This window comes from Homarus americanus, unplaced genomic scaffold (genome assembly GCF_018991925.1).
Source record: "Homarus americanus isolate GMGI-L3 unplaced genomic scaffold, GMGI_Hamer_2.0 scaffold55693, whole genome shotgun sequence".
Lineage (NCBI taxonomy): Eukaryota > Metazoa > Arthropoda > Malacostraca > Decapoda > Nephropidae > Homarus > Homarus americanus.
In genome coordinates, this window is record NW_024720838.1 from 77,901 (window position 1) to 95,360 (window position 17,460).

A 17,460-nucleotide genomic window follows, 5' to 3' on the forward strand; every position below is an offset into this window, starting at 1 on the left:
TTGATTTCAATCAGCCAGTGTTGCCAAGTCGGTCATTCTCCTCCCCCGATTTTCACCTTTTAGACCGATTTTCCGCCCATTTTGGCCAATCTTCTTTGTCTTCTCCGATATTTATTGATCTGATAACAAATTCTCCGATATTCCCTCCTGGATAGATAGATATATAGATAGTGTATGTATGTATGTATGTATGTATGTATGTGTATATAGTGTATGTATGTACGTATAATGTTGGTCATCACCAGCTGTCCAGAATAATTATATGAAACAAAATATATGAATTAAAGTTGGTCACTGATAGAAATGAAATCAATGAATGAAGTGTGTGTGTGTGTGTGTGTGTGTGTGTGTGTGTGTGTGTGCGTCAGTGTTGGTTAGCACGTTGTTGCCCTCCCAGTGGACAGGACCCCGCTTATTTGGAACAGCAAGATTTAATTACAGTAATACCTCGATATAACGAACTCTGTTTCATATAATCCGTTAGTTGGAAGAGGAGGTTTTACATCTAACGGACCCTCCATATAACGGACAGTTCTTCTGTATACTGTTAGGGGTTGAAAAAAAAAAGAGAGAGAGACATGGTTAAAGAGAGACAGAGAGATAGACAGGAAGAAAAAAAGAGAGAGAGAGAGAGAAAAGACAAAAACGAAAGAAAGAAAGAAAGAGAACGTGAGAAAGTGAGAGAGAATCAAGTTGTTTACGTGTCACACCTGTACAAGGGAAAGGCAATGCCTGTGTCAGTGTTGGTCACAGCCTTACCTGTCCTTTAATTATTTACTCCACCTGGTGACAAAAATGGCGTTTATTTTTCTCTCTCTTCAACGCTGCTCATCTCTCTCTCTCTGTCTCTCTCTCTTTAACCATGCTCTCTCTCTGCCGTCTCTCTTTAACCATGTCTCTTAACCATGTCTCTCTCTCTCTCTCTCTCTCTCTCTCACCACAGTCTCCCGGTGTGTGAGGAGGAACAACGGAGGCAGTACGTGGGCGTCCGTGGGGGCTCTGTGTCCGTGAGGTGTAGAGTCCGTGCCTACCCCCCTGCCCTCACCTTCACCTGGGCACTGAGGAGGACGCCAGGTGAGTGTGTCTGCCCCCCTTACCTGTCCTCACCTCCTCTCACCTGTCCTCACCCCCCACCTGTTCTCACCCATCCCCATGTCCTCACCTCCCCCACACCCATCCTCACCTGTCCCCACATCTCCTTACCTGTCCTCACCTCCCCTCACCTATCCTCACCTGTCTTCACCTCCCCTCACCTGTCTTCATCTCCCCTCACCATTTCTCACAATCTCCCTCACTATATTTCCTTTCCACCACATTTTCCGTCCCTCATCCCTTCCATCCGTCCCACCAGAGGGCGTCCGGGAGAGGCTGGAGAGTGTAGGGCGGACAGAAGGGCTGACGGGCAGATACACCTTGACCCGCCTACAAGAGGAACGTGTACAGGTGTTGTGTTGGGCCAAGAACGCCATCGGTACACAGATTGAGCCTTGCAAGTTTACCGTCTACACCCGGGGTAAGTCTGTCTAAACCATTGTCTACACCCGGGGTAAGTCAATCTAAACCATTGTCTACACCCGGGGTAAGTCAATCTAAACCATTGTTCACACCCGGGGTAAGTCAATCTAAACCATTGTCTACACCCGAGGTAAGTCTGTCTAAACCATTGTCTACACCCGGGGTAAGTCAGTCTAAACCATTGTCTACACCCGAGGTAAGTCTGTCTAAACCATTGTCTACACCCGTAAGTCTGTTCAAACCATTGTCTACACCCGAGTAAGTCTGTTCAAACCATTGTTCACACCAGCAAGTCAATCTAAACCATTGTCTACACCGTGTCTGTCCAAACCATTGTCTAAACCCGGGGTAAGTCAATCTAAACCATTGTCTACACCCAAAGTCTGTTCTAAACCATTGTCTACACCCGGGTAAGTCAATCTAAACCATTGTCTACAACCTTAAGTTCAAACCATTGTCTACACCCGTAAGTCTGTCCAAACCATTGTTCACACCGGGGTAAGTCTGTTCAAACCATTGGTTCACACCGAGTAAGTCTGTCTAAACCATTGTCTACACCCGGGGTAAGTCTGTTCAAACCATTGTCTACACCCGGTAAGTCTGTCCAAACCATTGTCTACACCCGTAAGTCGTCTAAACCATTGTCTACACCCGAGGTAAGTCTGTCTAAACCATTGTCTACACCCGGGGTAAGTCTGTCCAAACCATTGTCTACACCCGTAAGTCTGTCCAAACCATTGTCTACACCCGAGTAAGTCTGTCTAAACCATTGTCTACACCCGAGGTAAGTCTGTTCAAACCATTGTCTACACCGGGGTAAGTCTGTCTAAACCATTGTCTACACCCGGTAAGTCTGTCTAAACCATTGTCTACACCTGTGTCTAAACCATTGTCCACACCGGGGCAAGTCTGTTCAAACCATTGTTCACCCGGGTAAGTCATCTAAACCATTGTTCACACCCGGATAAGTCTGTCCAAACCAGTTTACACCGGGTAAGTGAATCTAAACCATTGTCTACACCTGGAGTAAGTCAATCTAAACCATTGTCTACACCTGGGTAAGTCAATTCAAACCATTGTCTACACCCGGAAGTCTGTTCAAACCATTGTCTACACCGTAAGTCTGTCTAAACCATTGTCTACACCCGTAAGTCTGTCTGTCTAAACCATTGTCTACACCCGGGGTATTCTAAGACCCCCCTGAGCACTGTACTTTGCCTCCTTCAGGTAGACCAGGTCCCGTGGCTGGGTGTAAGGTGGACAACCATACCGCGTCAGGCTTCACCGTCAGATGTCGCTCCGGAGCCTTCAGGAGTGACCAGGCCAACTACACCTTGTTAGTGTATGCACAGGTGGGTTCTAATGGGTCCTGTTGGGGTGATTAATGGGTTCTGTTGGGGTGATTAATGGGTTCTGTTTGGGGTGTTTAATGGGTTCTGTTGGGGTGTGTAATGGGTTCTGTTTAAGTGTGTATGGGTCCTGTTGGGGTGTTTAATGGGTTCTGTTTGGGGTGTTTAATGGGTTCTGTTGGGGTGTTTAATGGGTTCTGTTGGGGTGTTTAATGGGTCTTGTTTGGGGTGTTTAATGGGTTCTGTTTGGGGTGTTTAATGGGTTCTGTTGGGGGTGTGTAATGGGTTCTGTTGGGTGTTTAATGGGTTCTGTTTGGGGTGTTTAATGGGTTCTGTTTGGGGTGTTTAATGGGTTCTGTTGGGGTGTTTAATGGGTTCTGTTCAGTTCAAGTGGACCCAGACAAACCATTTTCCTCTCTTGCCTTCCGCCTTTCCCATCATTCTCCTGACATTCTCCCCCACCCACCCCACCCCCTCATCCCACCCTCACCTGACAGCTCATCAGCGCTGCGCCAAGTTGGAACAAATGACTGGCCGGACATGCCCAGTAAAGTGATGTATGTTTACTTGTCACCTGTAAATCTTAGATGGTCATTAATCTGCCCAGGTGAGACGCTTGATGATGGAGGTGGGTGGTGGTGGTGGTGGTGGTGGTGGGGGATGAGGGTGGTGATTGTGGTGGTTGTGGTGGGGATGAGGGTGGTGATTGTGGTGGTTGTGGTGGGGATGAGGGTGGTGTGGTGGTTGTGGTGGGGATGGGGGTGGTGATTGTGGTGGTTGTGGTGGGGATGAGGTGGTGATTGTGGTGGTTGTGGTGGGATGAGGGGTGGTGATTGTGGTGGTTGTGGTGGGGATGAGGGTGGTGATTGTGGTGGTTGTGGTGGGATGGGGTGGGTGTGTGGATAGGGGATTGTGGTGTGGTGGGATGAGGGTGGTGATTGTGGTGGTGGGGGATGAGGGTGGTGATTGTGGTGGTTGTGGTGGGGATGAGGGTGGTGATTGTGGTGGTTGTGGTGGGGATGAGGGTGGTGATTGTGGTGGTTGTGGTGGGGATGAGGGTGGTGATTGTGGTGGTTGTGGTGGGGATGGGGGTGGTGATTGTGGTGGTTGTGGTGGGGATGAGGGTGGGGATGAGTGGTGATTGTGGTGGTTGTGGTGGGGATGGGGTGGTGATTGTGGTGGTTGTGGTGGGGATGAGGGTGGTGATTGTGGTGGTTGTGGTGGGGATGGGGTGGTGATGGGTGGTTGTGGTGGGATGGGGTGGTAATTGTGGTGGTAGTGGTGGGGATGAGGGTGGTGATTGGTGGTGGGGGATGAGGTGGGTGATTGTGGTTATGGTGGGATGGGGTGGTGTGGTGGTAGTGAGGGGTGATGGTTGTGGTGGAGGTGGTGGTGGTGGATCAAGGTAGTTAGGTTAGGTTAGGTTAGGTTAGGTTGGTTGGGTTAGGTTAGGTTTAGGTTGGGTTAGGTTAGGTTGGGTCAGGTTAGGTTAGGTTAGGTTTAGGTTAGGTTAGGTTTGTTGGGTTTAGGTTAGGTTAGGTTAGGTCAGGTTAGGTTAGGTTCAGGTTAGGTTTGGGGTTAGGTTAGGTTTAGGTTAGGTTGGGTCAGGTTAGGTTTAGGTTAGGTTAGGTTTGGGATAGGTTAGGTTAGGTTTAGGTTAGGTTAGGTTGGGTCAGGTTAGGTTAGGTCAGGTTAGGTTTAGGTTAGGTTAGGTTAGGTTTAGGTTAGGTTAGGTTTAAGGTTAGGTTTAGGTTAGGTTGGGTTTAGGTTGGTTTAGGTTAGGTTAGGTTTAGGTTGGGTTAGGTTGGGTTTAGGTTGGGTTAGGTTTAGGTTAGGTTAGGTTATCTCTCGAGCTATTTGCTTCTCTATCTCATTCTCTCTCTTTCACACAAACAGAAGGGGACGGAGGCAGCAGTAGTAGCAGAGGCCTCAGCAGACGGGAGGAGGAGGAGGAGCAGCAGGTGGAGGGCAGGAGGAGCAGCAGCAGCAGGAGCAGCAGCAGCAGGAGGAGCAGCAGCAGGAGGGACCAAGAGAACGAGGCAACCTTTCACTTGGTCATCTCCTCCTAACCTCATCCTCTCCTGTGTTTGTGTAAGTGTTTGTTTTGTTTGTTTGTGTGTTTGTGTTTGTTTGTGTGTTTGTGTGTTTGTTTATGTTTGTTTGTGTTTGTGTAAGTGTTTGTTTGTGTTTGTTTGTTTGTGTGTTTGTGTAAGTGTTTGTTTGTGTTTGTTTGTTTGTATGTGTGTTTGTTTGTTTGTTTGTGTTTGTGTATTGTGTGTTTGTGTTTGTTTATGTGTTTGTTTGTGTGTTTGTGTAAGTGTTTGTTTGTGTTTGTTTGTTTGTTTGTTTGTTTATGTGTTTGTTTGTGTGTTTGTTTGTTTGTATGTGTGTTTTTGTTTGTGTGTTTGTTTGTTTGTTTGTTTGTTTGTGTGTTTGTTTGTGTGTTTGTTTGTGTGTTTGTTTTTAGTGTTTACAATGGACACACATACACTGATGTTACGTTGTCATTCATTATAATTTATTAACTAATGGTTAAATTTTTCTCTTAAAGTTAGACTGTGTTTGTGGTTTAATCTTAAAGTGGGGTGAGGCTTAAATCTGGCTGTCTGTCTGTCTGGCTATCTGTCTATCTGGCTGTCTGTTCATTCTGGCTGTCTGTTCGTTCGTCTGGCTGGCTGCTGTCATTCGGCTGTTCGTATGGTTGGCTGCTGGTTGGCGTCGATGGTTGGGGCGGGCGCTTATCTGGCGTCTGTCTGTCTGTTGTCTATCTGTCTCGGCTGTCTGTATGGTTGGCTGGCTGGGCGGCGTCTGTCTGTCTGTCTATCTGTCTGTCTGTATGGTTGGCTTGCTGATTGGCTGTCCGTCTGTCTGTCTATCTGTCATTGCTGTCTGTCTGTCTGTCTGTCTGTTATCTGTCTGTCTGGCTATCTGTATGGTTGGCTGTCTGTATGGTTGGCTGGCTGGGCGGCTGTCTGTCTGTTCATCTGTCTGTCTGTATGGTTGGCTTGCGATTGGCTGTCCGTCTGTCTGTCTGTGGCGTTGCTGGTTGGCTGTCTGTATGGTTGGCTGTCTGTATGGTTGGCTGGCTGGGGCTGTCTGTCTGTCTGTGTCTGTCGTATGTTGGCTTGCTGATTGGCTGTCTGTATGGTTGGCTTGCTGATTGCTGTCTGTATGGTTGGCTGGCTGGGGCTCGTCTGTCTTGTGGCTGTATTTTTGTTCGTCTGTTTGTTCTGTCTGTCTGTCTACCTGTCTGTCTGTCAACCTGTCTGTCTTCCTCATAATGAACCAATAATAATAATGTAAATCAACCTCCTTCATTCGCCCCTTCAGACTAACTTAACCCGACCTCCTGACATCCTGCTGACACGCTTTTACCCCCTGACCCCATCTAACCCCCTGACACCTTCCTGACACCCCTGACCCATCTAACCCCCTGACACCCTCTTGACACCCCTGACCCCATCTAACCCCCCTGACACCTCCTGACCTCACCGTGACCACTTCTAACCCCTGACACCCTCCTGACACCCTCCTGACCCCATCTAACCCCCTGACACCTCTTGACCCCCTGACCCATCTAAACCCCCTCTGACACCCTCTTGACCTCACCCTGACCCCATCTAACCCCCTGACACCTTCTTGACACCCCTGACCCCATCTAACCCCCTGACACCCTCTTGACCCCCTGACCCCATCTAAACCCTCTGACACCCTCCTGACCTCACCCCTGACCCCATCTAACCCCCTGACACTCCTCCTGACCTCACCCTGACCCCATCTAACCCCCTGACACCCTCTTGACACCCCTGACCCCATCTAACCCCCCTGACACCTCTGACACCCCTGACCCCATCTAACCCCCTGACACCCTCCTGACACCCCTGACCCCATCTAACCCCCTGACACCTCCTGACACCCCCTGACCCATCTAACCCCCCTGACACCCTCTGACACCCCTGACCCCATCTAACCCCCTGACACCCTCCTGACTCACTGTGACCACTTCTAACCCCCTGACACCCTCCTGACTCACCGTGACCTCTTCTTCAGCGTGAGAGGTCTAGAGGCGGGACAGGAGTTCGCTGGTGGTAGTGCGGGTGACCAACACGGAAGGGCCAGTCCGTCCGTCGTGCCACGGCCTTCACCTCTACGACAACGCTCAGACCGTCATCCGTGAGTACCGTACCCATGCTGGTGAGAGAGAGAGAGAGAGAGAGAGAGAGAGAGAGAGAGAGAGACGGAAAGAGAGTACAAGAGAGAGAGAGAGGGGAGGGTGGGAAAGCAAGTAGAGAGACGGATAAAGAGAGAGAGAGAGAGAGAGGTGGTACAATAAAATGAGATACAGATAAAAGAGAGAGAGAGAGAGAGAGAGAGAGAGAGAGAGAGAGAGAGAGAGGGGTGAAGAAGGAGACATAAAAAGAGAGAGAGAGAGAGAGAGAGAGGGTACAAGAAAGTGAGATACAGATAAAAAGAGAGAGAAGAGAGAGAGAGAGAGAGAGAGAGAGAGAGAGAGAGAGAGAGAGAGAGAGAGAGAGAGAGAGTGGTACAAGAAATGAACAGATAAAAGAAAAAAGAAGAAAGACAGAAAAAAGAGAGAGAGAAAAGAACAAAAAAACAAAGAGAGAGAGAGAGAGAGAAAGAGACCATGTTGAGATATAACTTTCATCAAGACAACATTACCAGCTTACTAAACCAGCTCTCAAGGACCAGCTCACACTCGGTCTTAACTCTTGACTAATTCTAATTTTATGCTGTTAACCCTTGTTGAGCCTTATTCCCTTGTTCCCTGTTCAGCTTTGTAGCCTCGTCTTGTACTGTACTTGATTTTTGTTATTATTAATATTTATTATTATTATTATTATTATTATTATTATTATTATTATTGATGTTTTTTGTTATTATTATTATTATTATTATTGATGTTTTTATTATTATTATTATTATTATTATTGTTGTTGTTTTTGATGTTTGCTTTTACTTTTATTATTGTTATTTTTATTATTAGTAGTAGTAGTACTTGTGATTATCAGATAGTGTTTGTTTGTGTGTGTGTGTGTGTGTGTGTGTGTGTGTAGTGTGTATAAATTCTTGTAAACATGTATGTATATATGTGTGTACGCTTATAACCACTAACAACACACAATAACACGTATTTATGCATGAGATGAATTTCAGATCAAAAACTTACTCATAGTTTCTAGGGATGTGAACGATAAACCTCTTCCTTGTTGACGTATATATTACTCCCTCAGGGATGCCAACTGGGCTTACTGATGGCGGAGGCGCTGAAGGAGGAAGCACGGGCGGCGGAGGAAGGACGGGCGTGCCTGGTGGGGGTGTCGACGGCGGCCCTACCAGAGACGATGATAATTCAGATGGTGATGAGGCTAGCTGGTGGCAGATGGTTGTACCGGCAATGGTGATGGTGGTAGGAGTGGTGGTGGTGGTGGTGGTAGTGGTGGTTGTGGTGGTGAGGACACGTCATGGTCAGCTCATAACAAGACTTACACAAGGAGAACAGGTTAGTAGTGGTTAAGGGTAGTTAAGGGTAGTGGTTAAGGGTAGTTAGCGGTAGTGGTTAAGGGTACTGTTTATAGTGATGGTACCGTAGTTAGTGGGTCAGGTGCCTCAGAGTAATTAAGGTGACTCAGGTGTTGTTTGTTTCACACTACAGGTGAACCTGACGGAGATGGTGACGGGGGGAACCAGCTGCCACTCCTGTGACACCACTACAGGTAGGTGTGTGTGTGTGTGTGTGTGTGTGTGTGTGTGTGTGTGTGTGTGTGTGTGTGTGTGTGTGGAGGAACAACTCACGTCAAAACCCCTTCACGTTTCACTAATATTAAAAAGAGAGGAAGAGAGAGAGAGAGAGAGAGAGAGAGAGAGAGAGAGAGAGAGAGAGAGAGAGAGAGAGAGAGAGAGCTCAGTGGAGCGTGGCATTTTTCTCTTAACTCAGAAATATTTCAGTGTAGTGTAGTGTAAAATTGTGTAGTATAGTGTATCGTAGTGTAGTGTAATGTAGTGTAATGTAGTGAAGTGTGTAGAACATGCATAAACAGACCAATGTATCACTGCATACACACACACACACACACACACACACACACATTACTATTACACAACACACACACACACACACACACATACACACACACACATATACATACAGCCACACATCAGAGCCAGCTGGTACACACAGGTAGTTTTTGTCTCACCTGTAGACAAATGTGTATTACAAACCATTACACAGATAGGTATTGTTTTAATATTTATACACCTGTCTGTATACACTCTGTCTGTCATCATCATATATATAACTCTGGTGTGTGTGTGTGTGTGTGTGTGTGTGTGTGTGTGTGTGTGTGTGTGTGTGTGTGTGTGTGTGTGCGTGTTGGTGGGTGGGTGGGTGGGTCAGAAGATAAAGTTAGGTTAGGCTACGTCAGAACAAGTCTGGTTAAGTCAGATAGATTAGGTTAGGTCAGGTCAGGTGCTGGCCAGGTGACCTCTGTAATTGGTCCGGTCATTAGGTTAGATCAGGTCAGGTCAGGTGGTGGCCAGGTGACCTCTGTAATTGGTCCGTCATTAGGTTAGATCAGGTCAGGTCAGGTTGTGGCCAGGTGACCTCTGTAATTGGTCCGGTCATTAGGTTAGATCAGGTCAGGTCAGGTGGTGGCCAGGTGACCTCTGTAATTGGTCCGTCATTAGGTTAGGTCAGGTCAGGTAAGGTTGTGGCCAGGTGACCTCTGTAATTGGCCCGGTCACTAGGTTAGGTCAGGTCAGGTTGTGGCCAGGTGACCTCTGTAATTGGTCCGGTCATTAGGTTAGGTCAGGTCAGGTGGTGGCCAGGTGACCTCTGTAATTGGTCCGGTCATTAGGTTAGGTCAGGTCAGGTCAGGTTGTGGCCAGGTGACCTCTGTAATTGGTCAGTCATTAGGTTAGGTCAGATCAGGTCAGGTGGTGGCCAGGTGACCTCTGTTAGTCCAGTCATTAGGTTAGGTCAGGTCAGGTGGTGGCCAGGTGACCTCTGTAATTGGTCCGGTCATTAGGTTAGGTCAGTTCAGGTCAGGTGGTGGCCAGGAGACCTCTGTAATTGGTCAGTCATTAGGTTAGGTCAGGTCAGGTAAGGTGGTGGCCAGGTGACCTCTGTAATTGGTCAGTCATTAGGTTAGGTCAGGTCAGGTCAGGTTGTGGCCAGGTGACCTCTGTAATTAGTCCAGTCATTAGGTTAGGTCAGATCAGGTCAGGTGGTGGCCAGGTGACCTCTGTAATTGGTCCGGTCATTAGGTTAGGTCAGGTCAGGTGGTGGCCAGGTGACCTCTGTAATTGGTCCGGTCATTAGGTTAGGTCAGTTCAGGTCAGGTGGTGGCCAGGAGACCTCTGTAATTGGTCCGGTCATTAGGTTGGGTCAGGTCAGGTGACCTCTGTAATTGGTCCGGTCATTAGGTTAGGTCAGGTCAGGTAAGGTTGTGGCCAGGTGACCTCTGTAATTGGTCGGTCATTAGGTTAGAGTCAGGTCAGGTAAGGTTGTGGCCAGGTGACCTCTGTAATTGGGTCATTAGGTTAGGTCAGGTCAGGTCAGGTGGCCAGGTGACCTCTGTAATTGCCGGTCATTAGGTTAGGTCAGGTCAGGTTGTGGCCAGGTGACCTCTGTAATTGGTCGTCATTAGGTTAGGTCAGGTCAGGTGGTGGCCAGGTGACCTCTGTAATTGGTCCGTCATTAGGTTAGGTCAGGTCAGGTCAGGTGGTGGCCAGGTGACCTCTGTAATTGGTCCGGTCATTAGGTTAGGTCAGGTCAAGTCAGGTTGTGGCCAGGTGACCTCTGTAATTGGTCCACTGGTCAGGTTCAGGTGGTGGCCAGGTGACCTCTGTAATGGTCCGGTCATTAGGTTAGTCAGGTCAGGTGGTTGGCCAGGTGACCTCTGTAATTGGTCCGGTCATTAAGTTTCTACAGTAAAATGTTTTAACTTTTTTGGTGTTGATGTTTGTCCATGTTCTGTACACCATCATTTAGCACTAATTGAAGCGGCCGGTGTGTGTGTACAGGCCGATGTGTGCAGGCTGGTGTTTACAGGCCGGTGTGTATAGGTCAGTGTGTACATGTCAGTGTATACAGGCTGGTGTGTACATGTCAGTGTGTACATGCCAGGTTTATCAACAAAATTGTTTGGTAATTCATACAGACACACACACACACACACACACACACACACACACACACACACACACACACACACACACACACACACACACACACACACAGCAGCCAACCCCAATATACACATCGCCAACACGAGCAATCGACAGCGCCTGGGCTTTAGGTTCCCATTCATCCTATACAAGTGAACGTCAGACGACCGTTCGCCAGCTTCTACTTGGTTCGTGTCGTAAGGAGCAAGTTCGAGTTATTCCTCCAACAGGTGACATGTTATTCCAGATGTCTTGAAGGTTGTGTTATGATCTTCGTATGTAATTCTTAATATAATTGTTCCTTCTTATACCCTGATCTTGTTATTAATCTCTCTCTCTCTCTCTCTCTCTCTCTCTCTCTCTCTCTCTCTCTCTCTCTCTCTCTCTCTCTCTCTCTCTCTCTCTCTCTCTCTAAAGTTAAATTCTAAGTAATTGATAAGATTAATGTTGTTAGTGTTCCAGACCTTTCATGTGGACATATCGCCAGTACCTATCAGCCGCGCGTGTCAGCCGTCAGTATCCGTCAGCCGTGTATGTCAGTCAGGGGAGGAGATGAGAGCTCCGCAGTGGTGTCCGGCAAGGGTAGCATCCACCTCTGTTCCTAACCAGCCCTTACACCTTGAAGGAGGCGGTGAAGAACAGGAAGTGATGGCCTCAGAGTGGTGTTCTTCGGGGCTGGCATCCTCCTTTGTTCCTAGTTTGTCTTTACACCTGGAGGAGGCAGCGAGGGGCCCACACTGGTGCTCTACAGAGATGGTGTTACCTCCTGCTGCCCCTAGCCTGTCCTTGTACCTTGAGGGAGACAACCAAGGAGCCCTGGAGGAAGAGGTGCAGAAGGAGGAGGAGAGAACCCAGCAGTGGTGTTCCTCAGGGGTTCTATCCACCAGTGTTCCTAGCCTGTCCTGACCCCTTGACGGAGACACTGAAGGGGCACCACCTCCCACACACAACCCGTAATGATGAAGCTGAAAGTTACTACTAGCTGGGTGTTGAGGCTTCACAGGCAGGAGTACACAGACGCCGCCTGACGAGTGTTACAGCGTGAGTGTCAGCCTCTGTTGCTATCTTAACCAACACTAAAAGTAACACCAAACTTACAGATGCCATAACGCCATAATTAATAACAACTTAATCAGCATAAAATCTTAGTATTTGAGATTATTATTATTTTTATTTTTCTCGATTTGCAGGTGACATGAGATCCAGAATGACTGATTTTACTCATTACAACAACAACAACAATAAGTGTCAGCATACAAAAGGACTTTGCTGACACTGACAAGACATACTCGGCACCTCATTACAAAGTGTTCACACGACCTTCAAGATGGCTGACTGTTCCTACTGGTCTCTCTCTTAAAAATAAAAAAGTTAGTTTTATATTTTGCTAAGTAAATATATCCTGAGAGTACAGTAGTTATTTAATGGTAGTTGTTGTGTTAGTGTATCAGGCCAGGGCACTAACCACCTGTACCATAACGATAGTAAATTAATTAAACAGTACTAACCCAGTAGACTAGTCTTTACATAACCTAGAATTGAATCACACCCCCCAAAAAAATATATATATTACTATTGAAATTTTAAAATATGAGTGAAAAGAAAATATTACGAGTAAAAAAAAAAACATTCAGTAGGTGGATTATAAAATGCATTGCCTGAGTGGTGCATGAGTTTGTATTAATGAAGGTGTGTATATCATTGTATATAGGGGCTACACAGAGATTCTATCATGTGAAGCTTTTGAGGGTCTGGACTAGTAACTCTCTGTGCCTTAATTAGTGTTGCTGTTGGTATTCCCTTGATGACTGATGCTGTGTGTGTGTGTGGAGAGGAGGTCAGGGTGTGTGTGGGGGGTGTCAGGGTGTGTGTGTGTGGGGTGGGGGGCCAGGTGTGTGTGTGTGTGGGGGGGGTCAGGGTGAGTGTGTGTGTGGCGATGTGTGTGTGTGTGAGTCCATAAGTTTTTTTCCAACACACACACACACACACACACCAAAAATACTCAGTCTCAAATCTTTTCAAAGAGTAAATTTTTGGTGGACGTGTGATATGTAAATTAGGTGCTGAGAGCCAGGTAGATGAAGAGTCGCTGTTAAAATCTGTCAGCCTTAAATAATCACTTAAAGACGTCTCTCCTTTCTGAAAACACAATGCTGACGTCTTTATGCTGATGATTATGCTGACGTTTTATCCTATGCTGACAATTCACCTTTAAAGAAAACATATACTTGTATCCTTTCATAACCAGACCTCTACTTTTGCCCTTATGTAGAGAGGCTAGGTTAGGTTGGGTTAGGTTAGGTTAGATAATTTAGGTTAGGTTAAATTAGGTTAAGTTAAATTAGGTTAGGTTAGGTTAAGTTAGGTTAGGTTAGGTTAAGTTAGGTTAGTTAACGTAGATAAGTAATTAAATTAACTAAAAAACGAGCCGCTCCGTCACCTGAGAGCACCCTCACGATCAGGGGTCCAGGGGTCTAGGGTCCACGGCCCCCTAACACACACACCACAATAAAGTGTTTAGTATGGAAATGATATGCAAATTACCCGACGTTTAGAGAGCAAGAAGGTCATATGTGGTGTTATTCATTAAGGTCGGGTATTGGGGGAAATTTTTCAGATTACCGACCATTATGTCTTGAGTTATTTGGTCATGGTTCACTGGCTCTCTTGTTGTGTTGTTGTTGTTGTCTTTATTCCTCGCTCTGTGTTTGTGTGTCTGTTGTGTTTGTGTGTTTGTCTGTTGCGTTTGTTTGTGTTTGTCTGTTGTGTTTGTGTGTTTGTTTTGTTTGTCTGTCTGTTTTGTTTGTTTGTTTGTCTGTTTTGTTTGTGTGTTTGTCTGTTTTGTTTGTCTGTTTTGTTTGTGTTTGTCTGTTGTGTTTGTGTGTTTGTCTGTTTTGTTTGTGTGTTTGTCTGTTGTGTTTTTGTGTTTGTCTGTTTTTGTTTGTGTGTTTGTCTGTTGTGTTTGTGTGTTTGTCTGTTTTGTTTGTGTGTTTGTCTGTTGTGTTTGTGTGTTTGTCTGTTGTGTTTGTGTGTTTGTCTGTTGTGTTTGTGTTTGTCTGTTGTGTTTGTGTGTTTGTCTGTTGTGTTTGTGTGTTTGTCTGTTTTGTTTGTGTTTGTCTGTTGTGTGTGTGTTTGTCTGTTTTGTTTGTGTGTTTGTCTGTTGTGTTTGTGTGTTTGTCTGTTTTGTTTGTGTGTTTGTCTGTTGTGTTTGTGTGTTTGTCTGTTGTGTTTGTGTGTTGTCTGTTTGTGTTTGTGTGTTTGTCTGTTTTGTTTGTGTGTTTGTCTGTTTTGTTTGTGTGTTTGTCTGTTTTGTTTGTGTGTTTGTCTGTTTTGTTTGTGTGTTTGTCTGTTTTGTTTGTGTGTTTGTCTGTTGTGTTTGTGTGTTTGTCTGTTGTGTTTGTGTGTTTGTCTGTTGTGTTTGTGTGTTTGTCTGTTGTGTTTGTGTGTTTGTCTGTTGTGTTTGTGTGTTTGGTTCGTTGTGTTTGTGTGTCTGTCTGTTTTGTTTGTGTGTTTGTCTGTTGTGTTTGTGTGTTTGTCTGTTGTTGTGTTTGTGTGTTTGTCTGTTTGTTTGTGTGTTTGTCTGTTGTTTTTGTTTTGTCTGTTGTGTTTGTGTTTGTCTGTTGTGTTTGTGTTTTGTCTGTTTTTGTTTGTGTGTTGTTTTTTGTTTGTGTGTTTGTGTTTGTTTTGTCTGTTGTGTTTGTGTGTTTGTTGTTTTGTTTGTGTGTTTGTCTGTTGTGTTTGTGTGTTTTTGTCTGTTGTGTTTGTGTGTTTGTCTGTTTTGTTTGTGTGTTTGTCTGTTGTGTTTGTGTGTTTGTCTGTTTGTTTGTGTTTGTCTGTTTTGTTTGTGTGTTTGTCTGTTTTGTTTGTGTGTTTGTCTGTTGTGTTTGTGTGTTTGTCTGTTTGTTTGTGTGTTTGTCTGTTTTGTTTGTGTGTTTGTCTGTTGTGTTTGTGTGTTTGTCTGTTGTGTTTGTGTGTTTGTCTGTTGTGTTTGTGTGTTGTCTGTTGTGTTTGTGTGTTTGTCTGTTTTGTTTGTGTGTTTGTCTGTTTTGTTTGTGTGTTTGTCTGTTTTTGTTTGTCTGTTGTGTTTGTGTGTTTGTCTGTTTTGTTTGTGTGTTTGTCTGTTTGTGTTTGTGTGTTTGTCTGTTGTGTTTGTGTGTTTGTCTGTTTTGTTTGTGTGTTTGTCTGTTTGTTTGTGTGTTTGTCTTTGTGTTTGTGTGTTTGTCTGTTTTGTTTGTGTGTTTGTCTGTTTTGTTTGTGTTGTCTGTTGTGTTTGTGTGTTTGTCTGTTGTGTTTGTGTGTTTGTCTGTTGTGTTTGTGTGTTTGTCTGTTGTGTTTGTGTGTTTGTCTGTTGTGTTTGTGTGTTTGTCTGTTGTGTTTGTGTGTTTGTCTGTTTGTGTTTGTGTGTTTGTCTGTTGTGTTTGTGTGTTTGTCTGTTGTGTTTGTGTTTGTCTGTTTTGTTTGTGTGTTTGTCTGTTTTGTTTGTGTGTTTGTTTGTGTTTGTGTGTTTGTCTCTTTTGTGTTTGTGTGTTTGTCTGTTTTGTTTGTGTGTTTGTTTGTGTTTGTTTGTGTTTAGGTGTCTATTTGTCTGTATGTCTGTTTGTGTTTATGTACACATTTGGCTGGCTTTGTGTGTATCTCTGTCTGTCTGTCTGAATCATCTCCGTGGATCATCTCCGTGGATCGTCTCGTGGATCATCTCTGTGGATCATCTCCGTGGATCATCTCCGTGATCGTCTCCGTGGATCATCTCTGTGGATCGTCTCCGTGGATCGTCTCGTGGATCTCTCCGTGATCATCTCCGTGGATCGTCTCCGTGGATCATCTCCGTGGATCGTCTCCGTGGATCGTCTCCGTGGATCATCTCCGTGATCGTCTCCGTGGATCGTCTCCGTGGATCGTCTCCGTGGATCGTCTCCGTGGATCGTCTCCGTGGATCATCTCCGTGGATCGTCTCCGTGGATCATCTCCGTGGATCGTCTCCGTGGATCATCTCCGTATGGATCATCTCCGTGGATCATCTCGTGGATCGTCTCCGTGATCGTCTGTGGATCGTCTCCGTGGATCATCTCTGGATCGTCTCGTGATCGTCTCATGGATCATCTCCGTGATCGCTCCGTGAATCGTCTCCGTGGATCGTCTCGTGGATCATCTCCGTGGATCGTCTCCGTGGATCATCTCCGTGGATCGTCTCCGTGATCGTCTCCGTGATCGTCTCCGTGGATCGTCCCGTGATCATCTCCGTGATCGTCTCCGTGATCATCTCCGTGGATCTCTCGTGGATCATCTCGTGACCCGTATCTCCGTGATCTCTCCGTGGATCGTCTCCGTGAATCGTCTCCGTGGATCATCTCCGTGGATCGTCTCCGTGGATCGTCTCCGTGGATCACGTGATCGTCTCCGTGGATCGTCTCCGTGGATCGTCTCCGTGGATCGTTCCGGCCACCTAACAGCTTCGTCCGTCCGGTTTATGAAGTGATCAGGTTGATAAGTGGTCGGTATAGATGGTCGGTTTTGTCGTGGTCGGGGAGGGTGGTCGGGAGGGAGGTGGTCGGGGAGGATGGAGGTGGTCGGGAGGATGGTAAGTCGGGAGGTGGTCGGGGAGGATGGGAGGTGGTCGGGAGGAGGAGGGGTCGGGAGGAAGAGAGGAGGAGGTTGCCGGTTCCGTGATGGCCGTGTTCGTGATGGCCGTGTACGTAGTGGCCGGGTACGTAGTGGCCGGGTCTATGATAGCCGGGTACGTGGTGGCCGGGTACGTGATGGTTGGATCAGTAATGGCCGGGTACGTGGTGGCCGGGTAGACGATGGCCGTGCAGCGTGTGGGTCTTCCTCAGCTGATAAAATTCCCTTTACCAGAAAACAGCGAAAATTGTTTACGACGCGTGTACGTCACCAGCAGCCAGGAGAGAGAGAGAGAGAGGTGTGTAACAGTGAGGTTGTCAACACAGGAGAATGGAAACTTCAGGTAACGTAATTATCAGGTGGAAGGACTTGAACTGTTGTTAACTAAGACACACACACCACACACACACACACACACCTATAACGCGTCCACCTGTAATACAAAGAGAAATATGTCTATGTGTTTGTCTGTCATATGTAACTTTTATTTTATTTAATTTCAAGGATCACCTGAAGATTAACCTTCCCCCCCGCTTGTTTGTTTCATTTTAAAGTTAATGAATCACTTTAACGCTAACCTAACCTAACCTAGAGAGAGAGAGAGTTTGTGTGTGTGTGTGTGTGTGTGTGTGTGTGTGAGACAGAGAGGAACTCACCTGGAGATAAGACAGACATAAACTACCTGAAGATGCAACACCCTGAAGTTATTACCAGGAGGAGTTAGTTTAGGTCAGGTGAGGGAGATTTTATCACCTAGTGTTTCCTCTTCTGGGGCAACACACCGCGTGGG

General features: G+C 46.4%; 2 protein-coding genes across 2 annotated transcripts; both read left to right on the forward strand.

Moving 5' to 3' along the window:
• The first annotated feature begins 905 nt into the window (after positions 1–905).
• LOC121861274 lies at positions 906–2,900 on the forward strand. The gene is made up of 3 exons (XM_042358918.1): positions 906–1,074; positions 1,352–1,513; positions 2,743–2,900. Exons 1-3 carry the CDS (start codon positions 906–908, stop codon positions 2,898–2,900), a joined length of 489 nt encoding a protein of 162 aa, XP_042214852.1.
• A 4,020-nt stretch (positions 2,901–6,920) lies between these two features.
• LOC121861278 lies at positions 6,921–12,565 on the forward strand. Its single transcript, XM_042358925.1, has 5 exons — positions 6,921–7,037; positions 8,117–8,385; positions 8,539–8,599; positions 11,506–12,092; positions 12,242–12,565. The coding sequence occupies exons 2-4, from the start codon at positions 8,119–8,121 to the stop codon at positions 11,955–11,957; spliced, it is 780 nt and encodes a 259-aa protein (XP_042214859.1). The 5' UTR covers positions 6,921–7,037; positions 8,117–8,118; the 3' UTR covers positions 11,958–12,092; positions 12,242–12,565.
• The last annotated feature ends 4,895 nt before the right edge of the window (positions 12,566–17,460 follow it).

Excerpts from the sequence above, each read along its gene's own strand:
- LOC121861278 (XM_042358925.1), top strand. The coding sequence starts at position 8,119 with ATGCCAACTGGGCTTACTGATGGCGGAGGCGCTGAAGGAGGAAGCACG. Across the intron at positions 8,386-8,538 it reads GACTTACACAAGGAGAACAG|GTGAACCTGACGGAGATGGT; the intron begins GTTAGTAGTGGT and ends TTCACACTACAG. Across the intron at positions 8,600-11,505 it reads CTCCTGTGACACCACTACAG|TGTTCCAGACCTTTCATGTG; the intron begins GTAGGTGTGTGT and ends TAATGTTGTTAG.
- LOC121861274 (XM_042358918.1), top strand. The coding sequence starts at position 906 with ATGTCTCTCTCTCTCTCTCTCTCTCTCTCTCACCACAGTCTCCCGGTG. Across the intron at positions 1,075-1,351 it reads GGCACTGAGGAGGACGCCAG|AGGGCGTCCGGGAGAGGCTG; the intron begins GTGAGTGTGTCT and ends CCGTCCCACCAG. Across the intron at positions 1,514-2,742 it reads GTTTACCGTCTACACCCGGG|GTAGACCAGGTCCCGTGGCT; the intron begins GTAAGTCTGTCT and ends TGCCTCCTTCAG.